This window comes from Spodoptera frugiperda, chromosome 7 (assembly GCF_023101765.2).
Source record: "Spodoptera frugiperda isolate SF20-4 chromosome 7, AGI-APGP_CSIRO_Sfru_2.0, whole genome shotgun sequence".
NCBI classification, from domain to species: Eukaryota; Metazoa; Arthropoda; class Insecta; order Lepidoptera; family Noctuidae; genus Spodoptera; species Spodoptera frugiperda.
The window spans coordinates 12227673-12247674 of NC_064218.1; the positions used below are offsets into that span (position 1 = coordinate 12227673).

General features: G+C 35.0%; 2 protein-coding genes across 2 annotated transcripts in view; both read left to right on the plus strand.

The window, feature by feature from the left end:
- The first annotated feature begins 159 nt into the window (after positions 1-159).
- On the plus strand, positions 160-4729 carry LOC118266365 (uncharacterized). Its single transcript, XM_035579784.2, has 4 exons — positions 160-356; positions 954-1141; positions 2115-2228; positions 4489-4729. The coding sequence occupies exons 1-4, from the start codon at positions 242-244 to the stop codon at positions 4621-4623; spliced, it is 552 nt and encodes a 183-aa protein (XP_035435677.1). The 5' UTR covers positions 160-241; the 3' UTR covers positions 4624-4729.
- A 2422-nt stretch (positions 4730-7151) lies between these two features.
- Positions 7152-20002, plus strand: part of LOC118266270 (phospholipid phosphatase 3) — a 114102-nt gene continuing 101251 nt past the window's right edge. Inside the window, exon 1 of the mRNA XM_035579669.2 lies at positions 7152-7414. Within this exon, the coding sequence (XP_035435562.1) occupies positions 7286-7414 (129 nt within the window). The 5' untranslated portion in view covers positions 7152-7285. The remainder of the gene's footprint in view (positions 7415-20002) is intronic.

Here is a 20002-nt window from a genome sequence, read left to right on the forward strand (position 1 = left end):
GGGCCCGACAGGGTCCATAATTGTGACTTAATACTGTATTTCTTTCACCTGTGTTCATTATGGATTGAATGAATACTTGAATACATACTAAAAACTTTTTAAATACAAAACTCAAACAAAGCCAAAACATTAGAATTAAAAGCAAAAACATCAATCACTGTTACGTGACATAACCACAACTAAACTTGTCACAAAACATTATTTAATTTTTATTATCAAAAATCAATAATAGAAATCCAGAATGAATATTCCAGAAATCAAATCTTATGAAGAACAAGCGATTGACACCGTGGTGTCTGTGATAAATCGGGCGAAGGAGAAATTGGGGGTTAGGCAGACCTTGAGGCAACTTGCAAGTGAGTATCGGACGATATATTATTTTTGTTGGCCATGGATTGGCGTTCGGCTTCTATCTCGCCTGGTGGTAGGCGACGATGCAGATTAGAATGGAACACGTCTGTCCCTATAAACAATCTATTCACTCGGGGCTTGAAGATAATCTTGGCCATAGGCTCCAAACGGGAAGATTATGGCTGATCCCTCATATTGATAGACCTAGTCTTGCCATAAATACCTACCTAAAGTAGAAGAGGCCCACAGTCCAGCAGAGAGCTGTTACAGGCACACTAAATTTAGTTATTTTTCTTTTCTATCTTTAAGTACTTACACAAGTGTGAGAGCTTCGATACGAACCGTGTCCGACCGGCTCGACCGGATTCAGGTTACCGGAGGTCCAATTACCTCTCCTCAATCTTCTCAATCCCCGATTCCCCAACAACTCTTAAATTCCTAACCCCTAAAAGGTTGGGGACGCGCGTGTCCATAGACGGCGACAATTGCTTATCATCAGGATCACCTGATCGAGTCGGTAAACTAGCAGACGGATCACCGTCTGCTAGTTTACCGACTTATTCCATGATCCTTACTAATCATTATCTTGACTCCAATTTCAGACAGTCGTGACTTCGCCTGCAATGCCAAACTTTCCTTGAGGGACATAGGACCACCTTTTGCTATCACCAGTGAGAAGTTCATCCATGACACGATAGAAAAGAAATGGAAACTCACTGACACGTTTATGTACGTTGTTAGGTACATGGGAGGGTCGAAGAACGAAGTGTCGCAGTATTACTATTTCGAGGTGAGAGAAATGTCATAATTTTGGTAGACTTTTCGTAGAAGGATAATCAAAAACGCACTATAAAAGTAAGCGTCCACAGGCCCGCATCGTATGATCGCATTATCGCATTTCGTATGACGTTATCAGTACGCATCGCATGTAGGCATTGCTGATTGCAGATCAGTTCACGCAGTTATATGAGTTTCTATACAAGACAAACTAAAATCCGTTGCGTACGGTGCGTGTTATGCGTACGATGCGGGCCTGTGGACGCGAAGTACTTCCATAGTACGCATTTAACTTTTCTAATAGTTTTTCCCTATCAACATCAAAGTAGGTGCCTACGTGTTGAATAGCCTATTATTGTCAATTTTACAATGACGTAAAAGAAAATCAATAGGTAGGCGAATATTTAGCGAGCTGACTTAGATCACGTAATTGCAGAACATATTTCTAGCTGACCATGTAAGGGACATCCTAATGACTATTTATATTATTATATATAACTATATATTACCTATTACTCTGCGGTTTCATGATTTGTGCGTGTGTAAAATAAATGTCAATCATTTAATTAATTTTGTTACTTTGGAAGGACTATAGTGAAGGAAGTAGGGACAAGGATTGAGAAAGGAATGTAACAATGGTTTGGACATATAGAAAGTATAGATGAAAGCCGATTTCCGAAAGAAGTTATGTAAGTCGGATATGAATGAGGCCGTCGGTAAAGGGCACCCTAAACGGACATAATATAGTGACCAGATTGTCGATATATTAAAGAAGGGCCAAATTAAAAGTATCTTTAACCGACGAGCATGTTTGAAAAGACTGATGACTGTTGATGAAGCGAAAGAGGTATGTAAGATTCGTAGCAATTGGCGTTCCATTGTCTTTGCCTACCCCTGTGCAAGACAGGCGTGAGATTATGTATATATGTATGGGAGGACTGTGAAGTGTTTTTCCATAGATTTCACATGGTGATTTTCTATTTCAGGCGATATTCAGCCAGCCTACAGTCTCCTACCCCATACCTCAAGCTACAGTGTCAGTGTTTTTCACTCTCGAAGACAAGCACATTGAGCCACCTAATGAGAGAGGTGTGCCCATGGTAAGTGAGACAATAGATGGGATAGATGAATGGATTGGTAGTTGACGCCAAAGTTTTGTAAACAAAAATAACATAGGTGTTAAAATAAATATAGAAACATGTCAGGGAATTGATAAGCATGTTATTAAAAGAATATTACACTTAAAATTATAAATTGATACCTTAATTGGCAAACCAGCCAACTCCACATTTATCAACATTTTTTTTTTTCGTTAACGTCGTTTGGAACAAAAAGTATGATAGAATTTTAAGTGTATAACCTGTTGTCATGTGTATATGATCTTGGATGTGTATGTGTGTTATTTTTTTAATTGCCTTTACCAGATGTAAATGGGTTTTAAAATAGATTATTATTCAAGTCTTACGAATGCATTGTCTTGAGTAAAATGCGTCAAAATAAATTACATTTAAAATATTAGTTTCACCTAAAATTGTAACAGTAAATTCATCAAAAGAGACAACTATGTGCGGTGGCGCATCGCCAACACATTTAAGTAACAAATAAATGGACCAAACATAAGTAAACTAAATTGTTAAATATAATTTTAGCAATAGACTGCCTCGTTGGTTGAGTGGTCGCAAGCGTGACTGCTGGGCAAGGGTCTCGGGTTCGATTCCCAGGTCGTGCAAAATATTACTGGGCTTTTTTGGTTATTCAAAAATTTCTCAGTAGTAGCACAGAGTCTGAAATTGTGCCCAGTATAATAAATGTCAATAGGCTCACCCCCTATTACATGGGACTTATACCAAAAACCGGCCAAGTGCGAGTCGGACTCGCCCATGAAGGGTTCCGTAACAGCAAGTAGATGACATAATATAAAAGTTATAAAATAACTTGGTTTTATATAGTGTTTGTATGAACGACAAAGTTATATTTGCGGTTTTTGAAAATGTTTTATTTCTTAAAAACTAATAATGATATCTGGTTCAAACTAATTTTCGTTGTTAGTTTCTATTGAAATCTACAGCATATATTTTTTTTAGTTTTCTCACTCTCTTATTTTAAAAGTTAGAGGGGGGGACACTCATTTTTCCACTTTGGAAGCGTCTAACTTTCAAACGGTTGATTTTGACGAACCTTACGAGGTTTTAGGAACCTTAATATCTTTTTTAAAGACCTTATCCATAGACAACCATCACGGATATGTTAGATGAAAAAAATTTTTTTTAATCAGTTCCATGTATGGAGTGCCCCCTTTAATTTTTAAATTTATTAATTTTTATTCAAAATTCGAATAGCGGTTACCGAAATACATCAACCTACTAAGTGTCAACTTTGTAGGCCCAACAGTTTCGAAAATAAATGACTATGACATACGGACGGATGAATTGACAGACAGACATGACGATTCTATAAGGGTTCCGTTTTTTGCCATTTGGCTACGGAACCCTAACGAATGGTGAAAAGTGGGTTTACATTATACAGTGGCATTACGTGCCGTAATGTGCACCACTGCCTGCCTCTGCGGAGAAAAAGGCGTGATGTTACGACGAATTTCAGCAATATTACTAAAATCTAATATTTTGAGATCATTTTGAAACTAGAAAGTCATCTAAAATTACATAAGATGCCGATAAGATTCGATTTGGAGATTTCAACAATTGGGACAGAATCGTGCTTTGATGACTAAATTCGGTTTGGTTAGGACATCGAAATAGCTTTTCAATAATACCAAGTTGCACTGCATACTAAATCGTAATACTAAGCAGTTTCATCTTTAAGCCAAATTGGGATTTCTTATTTATTTTAATAATGTTAAATCTAGACTTACAAAACTTTTTGTAAATTAATAACTAATGGAGTTTCTTGATCGTTCTTTTCTATAGGCACCTACATTTAGAATTCGCATGTTACTTTTTTTAAGTCACCGAAATAATTAATTATATTTTTTGGTTATCTGAACAATTAATACAATTGACATATTAGTAATATGGTGAAGTGAATATTTAAATTCTTACAGGTGAATTCAGTTAAGACTCGGCGTCAACTCTTATTCATTCCATTTTCTTTCCTCATAAATAGAACGTTACCCCACACTAAGATTTTCTCCCGTGTCGTACGTAGATGGGTACAAACATAAGTACAGTTCACATACACATGACACCCAGACTCGAAACAACAACAACTACACGTTGCGCGGCAATCAGTTTCCCAGCCAACGCGCCAACCGTGCAGTCGTAATATCTCCGTTGTTGTTAAGAGAATTTTACAAAAGAAGGAAATGTAGCTTATAAAGCGCTTTATTTTTCCCTATTCCAGATGTACTTCAGAGTAGAAGGTCACCACACGGAACACGACATGCGCTTTGTAGCGCTTTCTCCTGACTGGATACTGGGCATGATCAAAATGAAGATGAAACTGTTTCAGAGAATTGAAACTATTCGAATGTTTTAATCTTTATAATGCCAGTGTTAATAATTATATATGGATTTATGAGTAGTTTAATTAGATTAGTTTGTTCTAAATTTACGTCTGGAAACAAATAAATCATACTTCTGTTCGGACAATCAATAATTTAATTAAAAATCATGGTTTACTCACGTAAATTAATGGAGAATTATTTTCGAGTCACAGAGGGACTCTTCATCATGAGCAGCGTGACGTCAGTAGGCTGCGCGACGACGCCGCTTTAGTATGTCTCACGATAGTTATTATAAAAATAAGGCAACAATAATTCACTAATTATCATCCTTTGGCATCTTTTGATCTGTAAGGATTTAACTAAAACATTCAGATAACAATTTTAACCAATAAAATACTAGATAAAAATCTTATAAACATAAATAAAGACGATCAAAATAATAAATTAACAACCGAAACGAATCTAGACGAGAAATCTTTAAATTGCAACATTATTGCGGTTTCCAAACTTCCTAAAACAGATAATTTAATAGAACTACAAAAAAGGCTGTTTTTGTGCAGGAAAAATGGCGTCGTATGTGATTCATTCATCGATTTACTCGTTCTTAGAAGGACGTATGATAATGAATCGATGCCATTGCGAAATATCTCGCATTCTCGACTGGGAAACTGGTTTTAAAGAATTTTGTAGTCTCTACGCAATGGAACTGGTACTTCAACGCTAAGTAAACTTTGTTTCGTGTTGTTTTACTACTGGGACTTACTGTACATAAGTTATTAAATATTTATTAACAAATACGTCTACCTTTGGCCAGTTATATTCATTCTTCCAATCGTATTTGTGTGATTGGTCCAAGGCTCGAACCTTGAGAATTCCTATATCATGTCTCTGAGATGTGGCGGACTTTTATTATGTCGGTACTTTGTTCTGGTTTTTCTTTACTGTACTGTGATCTTGGCTTACATGTGTTACATAAGTGCCCCGACTTGTCTTAAAGGAATACGTTGACTTATCAAACGATTAAGAACTAGAGATTCCAACTAATACATAAATGATGCTAATATTTATAATCATCAAATATTTTACTAGAAGGTTAAATAATAAATTCAATGACCTCTAGAATGATAATCAAATGGCCACCTGACCAAAAATAGATCCCCAATCGATCAGTTCCTATCATATTAACGCCTACTTACCGTTCATTAACACGTTTGAATAACTTACAAATAAGCAAAAAGTCAATAGAAATCACTTATGTATCGCGCCTCTGTGTCTTTTTTGTGAAAATATATGGCCGAGACCCGAGACTCCTCGCCCGGCAGTCATATTAATCTGGGTGAAAGGGGTAAGCAGGTATACTTAAGGTAATGGAACTCTAATGAGTTAATCATTAAAGTTATTAGTTACATTTCCATAGCAATAAACTTTTTTCCAACATGCATTCATGCAGTGCTATTTCTAATCTATTGCCTTCAAAAATACTTCCATTCCCAAGAATCGAACCACCAGTTCATTCGCTCGATGAATCATGCGACAGCGCAGATTTGCGATCAATGTCCTTGCATAACTTTCACTTGGCAACACCGAGATTTATATGCAAATGGCGAGTCTTGCACGCGACCGCAGTGTTGTCAGTTAACAAAAACATGTTTTTGAAGATAAACAAATGAATTTTTGTTAATGAGTTCACTGTTATTGTAGTGTCTGCTTTCTCTTCGTTTTGTTTGTTTTTTTATACAATAGGAGGTAACGGTATTGAGAGTGCTTTTTAGGTAATCTCTATTTGGTTTTAGTCAGTTAATTTGGTTGGTTTATGAAGAAAGTAAATATTGAAGAAAGTATGCATCTTTCATGTTCTACAATTGTAGAATTAACTTATAACATAAATACCTATTTATTTAATAAATAAAAATAGTATAAGATAAATTGCCCCCACCCCAGTCAGACAAAATATTATTGGTGTTTCAAAAATTCTAGTAATAGATCGGAATTTGGAGAATAGGTAATAATAGATTCATCTACATGGACCTCAGTATTTTTTATATAAGTATATTTTAATGGGTCGACGTTTGGCGCCTGGTGGTACTTAAGTCACAGAATAATAAGTGATGATGCGGCCTACGATGGAGCACGTCTGCCCATGAGCAACCTATTCAATTGACCCATGAACAAACCCAGGTTATACCTACCCATCAGGAAACACATACTCCAGCAAAGAATAATAAAAACGCTAAAACGCCCTCCAGGAAATAAAAAGCGTGATGTTATGTATTATTATGCAATCCCAAACGACCGTACGCATCATTAATGAATCACATCATTATACCTACAGCTAATACAATAAAAACATGAATGACCCAAACCAGGTAAACTCGTAACGAAATCAAAATAAAACACAAGACCGTGGGAATAAAAAATACAGGTTTGTAATAATCCTCATTGTTAGAAACACCAACTATTCAAAAAGGTTATATTTCTAACCATACAGTCCCTGATAGATAGATAAAAAATCTACCTGGCCGGTTGTAATTGTAACTCACCGGTCCGTTCGCGCCATAACAACAAACTGTCATTCTATCGCGCATGCGCGCAGCGTTCGCACGGCCATCGCGTTTTACCGCCATATTTGATTTATTCGGAGTGTAAACACAACAGTTTTTGAATTAAAAAACGTGTTTTAAGTAAATAGTGATAATGGTGCGCACTTTTAAATTAGTGGGGTGCTTCAAAGTGCCAAAACGTGGTGGTAAAGTGGTACCAGCGTCGAGTGGCGATGGAATTTTCACAATCGACATGTCTTCTACGTCCACCATAGATGTTGTTGTAAGTTAATTGTTGTGTTAATGGGGAGAATTGTTCGATTTGTTCTTACTTTTCGATTAAGATGTGTAACTACAATAACACCTGTTTTGATGTGACGTCATTTGAATGTACACAAGTTGATCGTAAAGTATGGCAATAAAGTAGTAAGCCTATATACGTACGTACTGGCAATTTTTGTATAAATTAAATCAAGGTTTTGGTCTTGAGTTAAAACAATGTTGCAAGAAAACTAATTTCAATATTAATTAGTTAAGTATACTATTAAACTTTAAATACCATGGTTTACAAAAATAATGATTCTACAGAGTACTGTAGAAAAATGTACTTCACAGTAGTGAAGTATATTTTTTAAACGCTGTACATTTTTCTTCTCTTATCAATAGTTATCAGTAGTAGGTACCTATATTTTTAAGATGACATTGAAATACACAATTAGCACTTTAACGGATCACGACATTAGGTATGTAAATATCAAATAACATTTCATTAGATATGAGAAAAAAAACCCAGAATATCATCAGACCTTCTTAATAATACCACATTTTGATATTCACAATCGCAATTCTAAAACACCTAACTAGGTACTTAAAATTACTTTACTCCAGTCAGTAAACGAACACGCGAATTTACACTTACCGCCGTACTCAGAGTCATTTAAACTATTGTTTTCGATACAAAATCGTTACTAAGGAATAGTTTAAGTAATCATTAAATGACTCTGAGTACGGGCGGTTAGACGACATCACGTAATTACAAGACCAGTGAGGTAATCAAGATATTTTCTACGCATACGAAATACATCTATTGGGATCAGCACATGATGTGAGTACTGATGAACCAATGACTAAAGCCACTGATCTAGATGATAGTGCCAATCTCATAAATATTAATACATTTTGTTTGTTCATGGATTTACTTAGCAAACATGCTCGAGAACTTGAGTAATAGGCGCACAATGAGCTACCCAAAATTGACAAAATTCAATAGATCGTTGACTCTATTAAAATATGATAAAGTTGAAATTCCATTACATACAGAAGGAGATTATAGTATCTTGGAGTGAGATTTTTTTTTAATTTATTTTTTTTTTATTTTTTTTTTTTTTTTAAATACGTTGCCCCACACTAGGATTTTCTCCTGTGTCGTGGGTGCGTTTACAAACATACAAGTTCACATACACATGACACCCAGACCCGAAACAACAATTTGTGGATCACACAAAGAGTTGCTCCGTGCGGGAATCGAACCCGCTACCCGTTGCGCGGCAGCCAGCTGCCTAGCCACCGCACCAACCGTGCAGTCAAATAGAGATATTTTGATGTCTAAGGTCTGTACCAACATACAAGGAAATGAGTTACCTGCCAATGTTATCCCATTAGACTATGGCTTACAGCATGGGGTTTAAAAGTAAAAAAAAACGGACCTTAAGGTGTCGGTAAAACGTAAGCGATAACTCTGTAAACGTCCATAGATTACGACGGTACGGTGACTGCTTTCCATCAGACTGAAAGGCCGTGAGCTTATATGCTATCCCATTGCCATCATCATCAAAACAGCTACAAGTCACAAGATGTCCAATACTGAATTCAATAGAATGAGAAATGGTAGGAAGCGAGTTGCCTCCATACACGTAATTTCACATACATATTTGTTAGTTTTCCACCACAGTAGTATAGAAAATATCAGACGACGTCACTCCAACTGGTTAATCCAACCTCAAACGTATAAATTGCCTTAAGTACGTGTAGTAAAACGTGGTCTCGATTTTTTTCCTCGAGCAGTTTGTAAACAAACATCGACGCAAGCAACAAAGTCGGAAGAATTCTTAAATAACAACTGTTGTGTTAGAAAATTTATGGCTCATACATAGCACTTAGAATACAAACACATATACAATAGTTAATGGTTTTTATCACCTTTTAATAAAGTTTAAATAAAACAGTATTTGCAAGGCACATTTGAATAAACCCAAAAATGTTGCAGGTTCCTCCCTTTCGGTCCAGGTATTTTAAAATAAAGCAGATGGAGTAACATACTAATTTTATTAGGCTATTGTTTATGTACTTGTATGTATGTATTGTTTCTTAACAAGTTAAACACGCATAACGTATATTCCTCAACCTCCCACTATCTCTTTAACAAAGATTTCACCACCAAAATATTCGGTAATTTGCATTTCATACTCAGTTACAAGAGAAAGGCGGCATTGTGTTTTGATTTCTGAAACTTGAAACGTAAAGTTCAATGTCCTTTGCCAATCACTTACAATAATAATAGATCACGTTTGTAACAAATTTCTCAATCCATCGTTGTCAATTTTGGTTTAGAGAAGAATGCGAGTGGCTAAAGTGATGATTAAATTAAATTTACACAGTTATCATAGCTGGCGACTTGTCTTCTCAAAAAGGTAGCTCGTTTAGATCTTGTCCATTGTTTCGTATTGTATTCTTGTCCTCATCTTTCTTTCTTTTGCTCTGAAACAATATATCTTAACTATTTGGTAAGTTCAGGAGAAATATACTTATTTATACCATTTTTCTATTTTTCTTTGTCTAAATCTATTCACTTTTTCATAGTCCTCTACTGTTGCTCCTGATCATAAGTACTGATGATCAAATTCTTCACTTACATTATAAGCTTCATCTCTCTCATCCATATTATCAAAATACTCATTCACAGAACAATCTTACTAAACAACACTGTTTACTACATTCTAAATATAGTGCCTTATCATTCCGTAGACGTGTCTCGCAAGTTTCACATTGATTTACAACGACAATACAAATCCCATTTGTGTGGCGAGTTATTGAAAGATAACACGAGCTTGTGGACAACAAATTGATTTTGTTGATGCAAAATATGTGCATGATGAGACGCTGTTTATCTTTACATCTTAATATTTATCTGCTTTATTCGCTGTCTTGTCTGGACTATGAATAAGGTCATTGTTAAATTTTGCATTTTAAGTTTATTTTGGTCTTTTGGATATTTGCACACGGTTTCAGTTGCAGTTATTTAAGGCCTATTGGTTGTTACCATGTTGTATATTATTTTGCTGTGCGATTGCAGTACAGTGTAACTAAACTTGACTGCCTCGTTGGCCGAGTGGTTGCAAGTGCGACTGCCGGGCAAGGAGTCTCGGGTTCGATTCCCGGGTCGGGCGAAGTATTACTGGGCTTTTTTCGGTTTTTCGAAAATTTCTCAGTGGTAGCACGGAGTCTGGAAATGTGCCCGGTATATGGCAATAGGCTCACCACCTATTACATGGGACTTACAACATAAATTGTGAAAAGTGGGTGTACACAGTGGCATTACGTGCCATAATTTGCATCTCTGCCTACCCCTTCGGGGATTAAAGGCGTGACGATATGTATGTATGTATGTAACTAAGCAATTTTTGCTGGTTTTAGATTATCAATCTCTATTTCATTATTGTACTCTTGAGAGAAATGTTTATTAATATACGAATTTCCGATTTCTCAGTAGAAGTACGGTGTCTGAAATTGTGCCCAGTATATGGCAATAAGTTCCCCCCTATAATAAGACTTATCAGACAAATGGTGAAAAGTGTAATGTACATAATGTGCAGGTGGACATCTGCCTAACCATTTGGGGATAAAAAGTGTGAGGTTACACTAGAAGTGTTTATTTGCTGAGTGGATGAATGTTTTTATGTCATTCGCAAAACGCTGATTAAAGCATACAGATCATATGTTACCTAATTTTTTTTTTTTTTGAGGGGGAAAATCATCCAACGACTTCTCCCGCCTTGGGCGAGGCGAGAGGGAGAGTCAGACTCTTACTGACTAAAAATCACCCCGTTCCTTCTCCTGATTTTCGAGCCGGAGCCCCGGTGAACCCGCTAGGTAGTCCGCAGCTCCGGATCAGATCATATGTTACCTGAATTAAGATATTTGTTATTTAGTCTAGGTAATATCAGAGTTGGTTTTTATTATATTCACTTTGTAAATTGAGAGCATCAATTTCTATAAATTGATATCAGAAGAAATTGAAAGATGGCCTTTTAAGATTAATCGAATAGAAACTTAAAATATAAAAGAAACACGTTCTATAATATTTTTCTTAGAAAGCCAAAGTTATTTTAAAGTAGATGGGGGTGAAAGCAACATTAATGTACTTAGGAAATGAGCTGTCTATCGTAATGAGCTGTTGTGATTGATATGTGTGGTAGTACATATTAAGTGAATATCGTACAAGTGGAGGTTCGCGATAATTCTGTTATGAACACAGTATTGACCTTCATAGCAGAAGATAATAAAGTAGGATGGGAATAATATTTGCATACAAAAGTGTTGTTTGCAATGGAGGAAGTGATCGGAAAGACAAGATTATAATTGGGAAGATGACTAAAGTCCGTCTTGGAGATTATTTTAAAATATTAGACACGTATATTTTATTTTCTTACGGAAACAAATACTTTCGAAGATATGTTGATATCCCGCGACGTCACTTCTAGGTACATTTTATACATCGAAATGACGTATTTTCTCCCACTCCTAAACTTTAATTCGTTTTACATTGTTATCCTATATAGTTAATTATCAAAATAAAAAAATACATGTCTAATATTTTTTCATTACCTAACTGACAGACTTAATAGATTTTTAATTTTTATACCCCGTCATCATCCCTATTATTATAGACTTCTTGAAACGATCTTTAATGAGGAAAGAAAGCTGATGGATGAGTATAAAAATTCACTTGATAGTGACAGAATCATTGATGTATTAGTTTCACGTACGACTGTTAGGAAATATCAGGAGGTTGCTGTTTGAGAAGATTTGTTTCCAAAATTCCTTCGTGCTCCCAAAGTTTTGAAGGGAATTTAGTATTATTGCAATGTGGGATCAATGACTATAAGAGGAAGGTTTCTTTTCTTTCTGAGAATGACAAGCATGGTGCTGTGTTTACGACTAAGCCATTAACTAAATTACGCAATTAAGCATTGCCTGCGATTTATCTATTTTTTACGCTGCATTCCTGTGCATCAGCCATCAATCTTTTTAATCACTTCTAGCCTCTAGGGTCTAAAAGGCAAATCATAGAAACATGCAACCTTCCATTCAACCTTGTAAGTTAAAATCACCTTTTCTGTCCAGGAAATAAAGTCTATTACACCTATATCCCCTATTAGTGCAACTTCAGAGCTAATATTGGAAATATCACCCCTATTTCTTACAAAATAGAGTCTGATATTCCACTGTCATTGTTGTGAAGAATGATTTATAACAGTTTTGAATAATTAAGTTCTTAAAAGCAGTTTGCTGTCGTATTTTTTACTATCTTATCGTCTGTTTGTACGACAGTTAACAGACAAATGCTGATGTAGAAGTTAAACATTTTTTTAAATGATAAGGTTGATTTTTTCTGCTAAGGCTAATAGACCTTAATTCTCTTGTCTTTAGTGTCCATTTTGCGTCAATTCCTACTGATAGAGCCTCCCTAGTTTTGATCTTTAGATTGGGTATGTGATTTCATTAACTTTTCCTGGTTCAGCTCTTTCATTGGTTTAGTTATCAAAATATTTAAAGATCTGACTGTAATGACTTAGGTACAAAACTAGCAAAACCTAGGTATCCAATCTATCATATATCATAGGTTTTATATTCCAGGAACTAGAATATAGTAGTTTTTTAAGACCATCTCCTAAAAACATCCATTACAGAGAAGATTGCAATCATTTGAATTTAAACTTTAATAATATCACAGCAAAAAGTGCATTATCAACAATCAACAAGTTGAACGAACAAATGATTCAGAAAAAAAGGTAATTTAAAAAACTAAAAAACCCGACTGCGTTTCTTTATAACATGAAAATGAAAAAACCCTAAAACAAGAATACAAGAAAAAATTAAGCAGTCGGGACCCATTCTAGAAAGCCATAATTCATAATATTTAGAATGGGTCCCGACTGCTTAAATTTTTCTTGTATTCTTGTTTTAGGGTTTTTTCATTTTCATGTTATAAAGAAACGCAGTCGGGTTTTTTAGTTTTTTAAATTACCTTTTTTTATTTAATTTTCTTTTAGTTTTATTATTTATTATATTTTGATATATCTAGTGTCACTCTCACAGTAAATACGAATCAAACGACCTCTATCAAGCTGAAATCCATCGAGTCTTCAGGCTAGAGAGTGGGCAATATTCGAATTTGGCGCCAAAAATCCGCCATTTTGATTTTTTTATTATTTTTATATATCCAGTGTCACTCTCACAGTAAATACGAATCAAACGACACCTCTCAAGCCAAAATCCAACAAGTCGTTTAGGCTAGAGAGTGAACAATATTCGAATTTGGCGCCAAAAATCCGCCATTTTGTTTTTTTAAACATTTTGATATATCCAGTGTCACTCTCACAGTAAATACAAATCTAACGACACCTCTCAAGTCAAAATCCATCAAGCCGTTTAGGCTGCAGAGCGTGCCAAACAATTATACATACATACATACATACATACATACATACATACATACTCTCGAAAAACATAACCCTCCTTCTGGCGCAGTCGGGTAAAAACCAATAATTTAACACAAATTGCTCCGTGCATTGCATGCTCTAAAAATAACCGACCAAATCAAAAATACTTACTTTTTGTGAGGCCTTTTATGATACATACGTGACTTTTTAAATAGGTCGTGCTAACGTTACCTGAGTACTGAATAGTCTCGCTATAAGACATTCTATTTTAAATCCTATCTGTATTTAGGTTGAGTTTATTTTACTTTGCCATAGTAATAAAGGTTTTGTAGGAAATTCCTTCAATGGTTGGTACAGGGAATTCCTAAGCCGATGTTTCATAGCTTAAGTATGATAATAATACGTATAAACATTTGCGGTTATTTTTTTAATAATATTGTCACGTACAGGATTTAAATAAGGACGGATAAGAAAACCAAATAAGTACCTATGTAATTGATTTAAAGAATGACGAATTTGGGGATAGGAAAACGGGGTATGATAACTATCCTTAATGAACCATTCATTCAATCATTTAATGGTAAGTGTAAGTAAGGTCAGTCCTTAGCAATTGTTTTCGGAACAAAATCTTTCTAAGGAATGGTTTAAGTAATCATTAAATGTCTCCAAGTGAGTTGAACGACATTATTGATGTTGAATATTTGGTTTCATATTTAAATGAAGTAAGTAGTAAACCTCAAATATAGATTAATGAAATAAATTTTATTGGCTTTTGTTTTGTTTTTTTTTTTAATATAAACGTTGCCCCCTCTACGATTTTCTCCTGTGTCGTTCAAATCGGTCCAGTACTTCCGAAGTCCGGATTAGCGCGTTTAAACAAACTCTTCAGTTTTACATAACCACTCTAACGTCCATGGATAGCACGGTATCCAAAAAAAGGAGCGTCATACGTCCATGGATACTATAGTATCCAAAGCGACGAGTTCTGTTTAACTCCCTCTAGTTTAAAATACGGTCTTGTTTGGTGAGTTTTGACTGATTATCTATACAGCTGAATAAATTGTTCGACGAAAAAATAAGACATGGCGTTGTAATATGCTTTGACAAACAAAATATAAATTTTTAAAGTTAGTTGACTCGTGTTGTGAAGTGTTTTTGTGAGTTCCAACAATTATGTCGTAAATACTACAGTTTTGTTTAATTTATCTTGTAAGTGTTATACATCAAAATAAACTAGAAGATTTGTGCTTTACGATGATGTATAAATATCACAGTTTTGGCTGATAAATCTAGTCTAATTTTAACTTCAAACGATTGTTTCGAAAAAAATGGCCGGCCGTATGGTGTTGGCCACTTTTTGTTTTGTTTATACATATTTTACATACTTTGCATTACAATAGTATATAAAATATCGAAATACATTTCGTAATAAGCAAAATAATACATTTTTCAAAGAGAAATATACTAAATTCATTGAAGATTCCATAATAATGTCAATGTGTTCCTCAGGTTTTTTGATGTGTAAAACTACGAGTAGTGTTTTCTTTCGATTTAATTACAATAAGTACTTAGAGTTAACCGAATATAATCATATATACATCAAAAGAAAGGGTAATGAGTCTAGTTTGTTGTAAAAATATTTTATTGATAAAATATGCAATAGTTGTGCCGTATATTCTAAAAAGGTAGAAATAATTCTGTTTTTTTTTTCTGTGTTTCATGTTTAACCCGTTTTATTGTATTTTAAAGATTAACTAAAGATTTAAAAAAAACGTTAAGATTGATCAGTATTCTTCTATCTTTTTTTTGGTATTCTTTTCTTTATTCTAGGCATTACGGTTCAGTAGCTATATAGGTTTTTTGTTACGACGAACTTGCGAGTCGCGCGCGGTTCGGATGCCGTGCGCGGCTGGACGTTAGAGAGATAAACGGTCGCGCGGGCCGGACGTTAGAGTGGATAATAGTGTAAGATTAAATAATAATAACCTATCTAGATCTCCTAGACTGTAATTGCAATAAGTATCTAATTTTCTATATTTTTATACTACTATCAGGAACAACAAAGCTTGCTAATCGGAGCAATCAGTTACAAGTGAGCGTGCAACTCCAGTCACATGTCTAAATGCCGCTACTGGTAAAAACCATCGCGTTGTTAACAGATGGAAAATGAGTGTAAATAGGTACTGCTTTTTCCCTTTTGAGGAAAAACAGGCTTTACGTTATATTTCCTTAAGTGTGGGTATTGCCTACACTTATCATTCCTAACATGTTCGTGATCTATCGTTAGAATGTATCACGTCTTTCGTGGTCTTTGTGAAACCGAAAAGTATCCTTCTGGTTTTTACTGAGTTCGTTGGATAAACCTTTTCCAAGTGATAACGCATTAGTGATGTTCGTCTGTGTTTTTTATATTTGATGGTTTTAATTTTCCAATTTTTATCTTGTAGTTTGGGCAATGCAATCTTGTAGTCATCAAAAGGTGCAGTGATGTTATATTTTATGAAATTTTGTAAATAATAGTACAAATCTAATTACCGATTTAGTCCAGGCTCACACCCTATTGAACGGGACTACATGGGATTACATGGGACTTATAGCACAAATAGTGAAAAGTAGATATACATTGTACAGTGTTATTAAGTGCCGTAATGTACACCTCTACTTACGCCGTCGTAGATAAAAGGATAGACTATACTTTTTTTAATTAGTCCCAAATTATTTTCCAGAACCAATTTCAATCTAAAACTTCATTTTATGCAAAACATAAGTTTATTAAGAAAACTGCTAGCTTCATCTAGGTTCAAAATGGATCATATAGCAAGCAATCTTCACGCACGGCTATCATCTTAAAGCCAGTTTGATTGCAGACCCAGGCAGAACCGGCGCCTAAGTGTAGCGGTATTTGTAATCCAATGATAGACTAGACGATCAAGATTATACTATATCATTACCTAGGCTGATTTTATAGACATCTTTATGTTCGTGGGAATGGAGATTTAGATTAAGGAATACGTGTTTTTAATAACAGTGTTACTCATGCATCGGGAGTAGATTAAGTTTTCCACATTCACTTCTTTTAGCATAGGGTGTAATTTTAATAAACTTCATGTTGTAATCATTTTCCTGTTCTTATCTTAATTTAGTTAGAGTCGGGATTATTATGTCTTTATATCAATTCTCTGTTTTTTTTTTTATGGAACACGCCGTCCGTAAACGAGTCCCTATCACCTGATGGTAAGCAATCGCCGCCGCCCATGGACACTTGAAACACCAGAGGCGTTATCAGACTTCAATCTATCACAAAGTTCTTTCCCTTTTATAACATTTTTCAGACGATCTATTCTTCTTTCTTTTTAACCGACTTTCTAAAAAGGAGGATGTTCTCAATTCGGCCGGTATGTTTTTATGATTGAACACCGATTACATCAAAGGTAATGAACCAATTTTAATCGTCTATACATAGATTGTCAAAGCTTTCAAGTAAAATTAAAAAAAAAACCCATTAAAAGAGAACAAAACGTTGCAAAATCCTTCAACATCGAATAACCCGATTACAGAGGTACTGTAAGGTTCATAGACTAATATAAAATCAAACAATGAAATGTCATTGTTTGATATTAATAATAACAAAACACAACGAAGGTGAAACCTTCTCTTTAGCCATATAGTATTCGATAAACCGATAATATTATAAAACTGCATCCAATTACAAATGGTGTGGTACAAAAGACCAGTGCATTGGGTCATCGCTTCCTGCCATTCATTTCTAACATAAATGGATTTGTCGTGTTTTGCTATATTGTAGCCTCTCATGCGTTTCACTGGAATTTACAAAAGGTCATTTGAATAACTTTGTGTTGAGTGTTAAAGTGCTGTGTGGCATTAGTTACTTAGGCTAACTACAGTCTAGAGCTAGAGTTCAATGCCTCGTGTACCTATAAGAAAATGCTAAGCTATAGGTATTTGTATCCGGAGCTGCGGATAAAGTAAAAGGTTACCGGGGCTCCGGCTCAAAGCAGGAGAAGGAACGGGATGGTTTTTAGTCAGTAAGAGTCTTACACTCCCTCTCACCTCACCCAAGGCGGGAGAAGTCATTGGATGATTCCCCCCCCCTTAAAAAAGCTAATTGTATAGTTAGTCTAAAACCTAAATTATTTAACATTGAGTCTAAACATGAATGTGAACGTAAACGCTCCATCAATATAGTTGAAAAAAGGCCAGGAAAAAAATGTCATTGATAATGATGTAAAATGCGTTTTAAATGTAACAGCTGATGCCCGTGAGTTCAAGGTTCAGTGCTGGAGATAACTGTACATATCTCCATATTACATGTGAAATGAAGTAGCGTTGGTTATGCTATTTCAACTTAAGGACTGCATAAAAATATCATAGTAATTGAGAAACATTTAATAATTCCTTTAACTATTCCTTGGTAACGATTAAGTTCCGAAAACAATTGCTAAGGCTGACGGTTAATATTTTTTTCCCTTAATAGTTACAATTTAAAATATAGTCAGTAAGCGGTACCTACCGTATTTAAACTGCAAGTAATCGGATACCTTTTACATGACCTTGATCTTTAGAAGTGCAGTTATACATGCAGGTATTTAATATTTAAATAAATCTATCTATTCAATTTCATTACCACTTATTTTGTAATAGGTACTTACTCAAGCATTGCAATCATTGTTTGTATGATAATACATTGGCTTAGGAGCCAACTGCTTAATTGTCTAACATTCGTGTTTGTAAACGCCTTCGCTACACAGTTAAACCATCTGTAAGATCATTAAAACAAATGTTACGCGAAGATTTATAAGAAGTTCTTATAATCTTCTTATAGTGCATTTTTACTACTTCATTACCGTCTTGATAATATCGTTCCGCGCGCGCCTCAAAATGCCATCAGACTACCACAGATGGAACCCAGTAGGACCGACCGACCCGGAGTTGTGGACTACCTAACTGGTTACCGGGACTCCAGCTCGAAAAGCAGGATTAGAAACAGGGTGGTTTTCAGCCAGTAAGAGTCTGACACTCCTTCTCGCCTCGCCCAAAGCGAGAAGGCTTTGTATGATTTTCCCCCCTCAAAAAAAAAGGAACGCTTATCTAAGATCTAGGGATTAAGAACTCTTATCAAGAGATATGTTTTATTACTCTTTAAGATAATAATATCTTTAAATCTTTGTATACTGCTGTTAATTCTTCGTACTGGGTATTTACAGGTAACAATGCTTATTGTTAGAAATAATGTATTAAGTAACCATATCTCCTTAAACCTTGGACTACCAGTGTACAGTCTAGTTATTACAAGACTGTTGGAAAAATAAAGATTACTATGTGCATAGATTCTCTAATCCTAAAACCTGTGCCTAAAACTATCACCTATACAAAACACCAAGATTATGCAATCTTGGTGTTTTGTATAGGTGATAGTTTTGTATTTTTTGTATAGTTGATAGTAGACTTTTACAAAAAGATTTTTTTATATTTCTGACAAAATAGCGAGCTCTGCAAATGAAAATTAATTTCGCTGCCCAAAGTTGCGTTTGTCACGAGCGAGAAAAATTGCAACATTAATAAGAATGGCCATAAATTCACGACTTACTCACTAATTACTCGAAATACTTTGGTTACGCTTGGTGAGGCTTCAAGGTCAACGACCTCATGATGGTAACAAAAAAGTGTCTGTTTTTTTGACGCTTGCACATGAAGCTACCCTATTAGAGAAAAGTTATTGTAATGCATTTTCAATCATATCGCTTTGCAAATAAAGTCTTAAAATGGTTTACAAATTGGTATAGCTTGGTATTGTCAAAGGCTTTTGTCTTACCCGCATGTGTACATAAAATATGTGTAGCGTTTATGTGACAAACCAGTAAGGTTGCCAACATTTTTTTATTTATTTCTCTGAGATACTTAAATGGCAAATCTGCCTTGAGCTGGCTTGGTGAGCAATGTTCATTCCTTTGCTGCATGAGTAAAGGTTTTTCCGTGGCGTGTCTTGAACGTTAAACGGCAACGGCAGACGTTTTATCACCATTACCGTTTTATACCCCTACGGGTCTTGTGAAGACTGACCACCAAATAATATTAATATCTTAATCCAAAATCTCTGGATTGATCTAGATTTTGACAGATATACAATT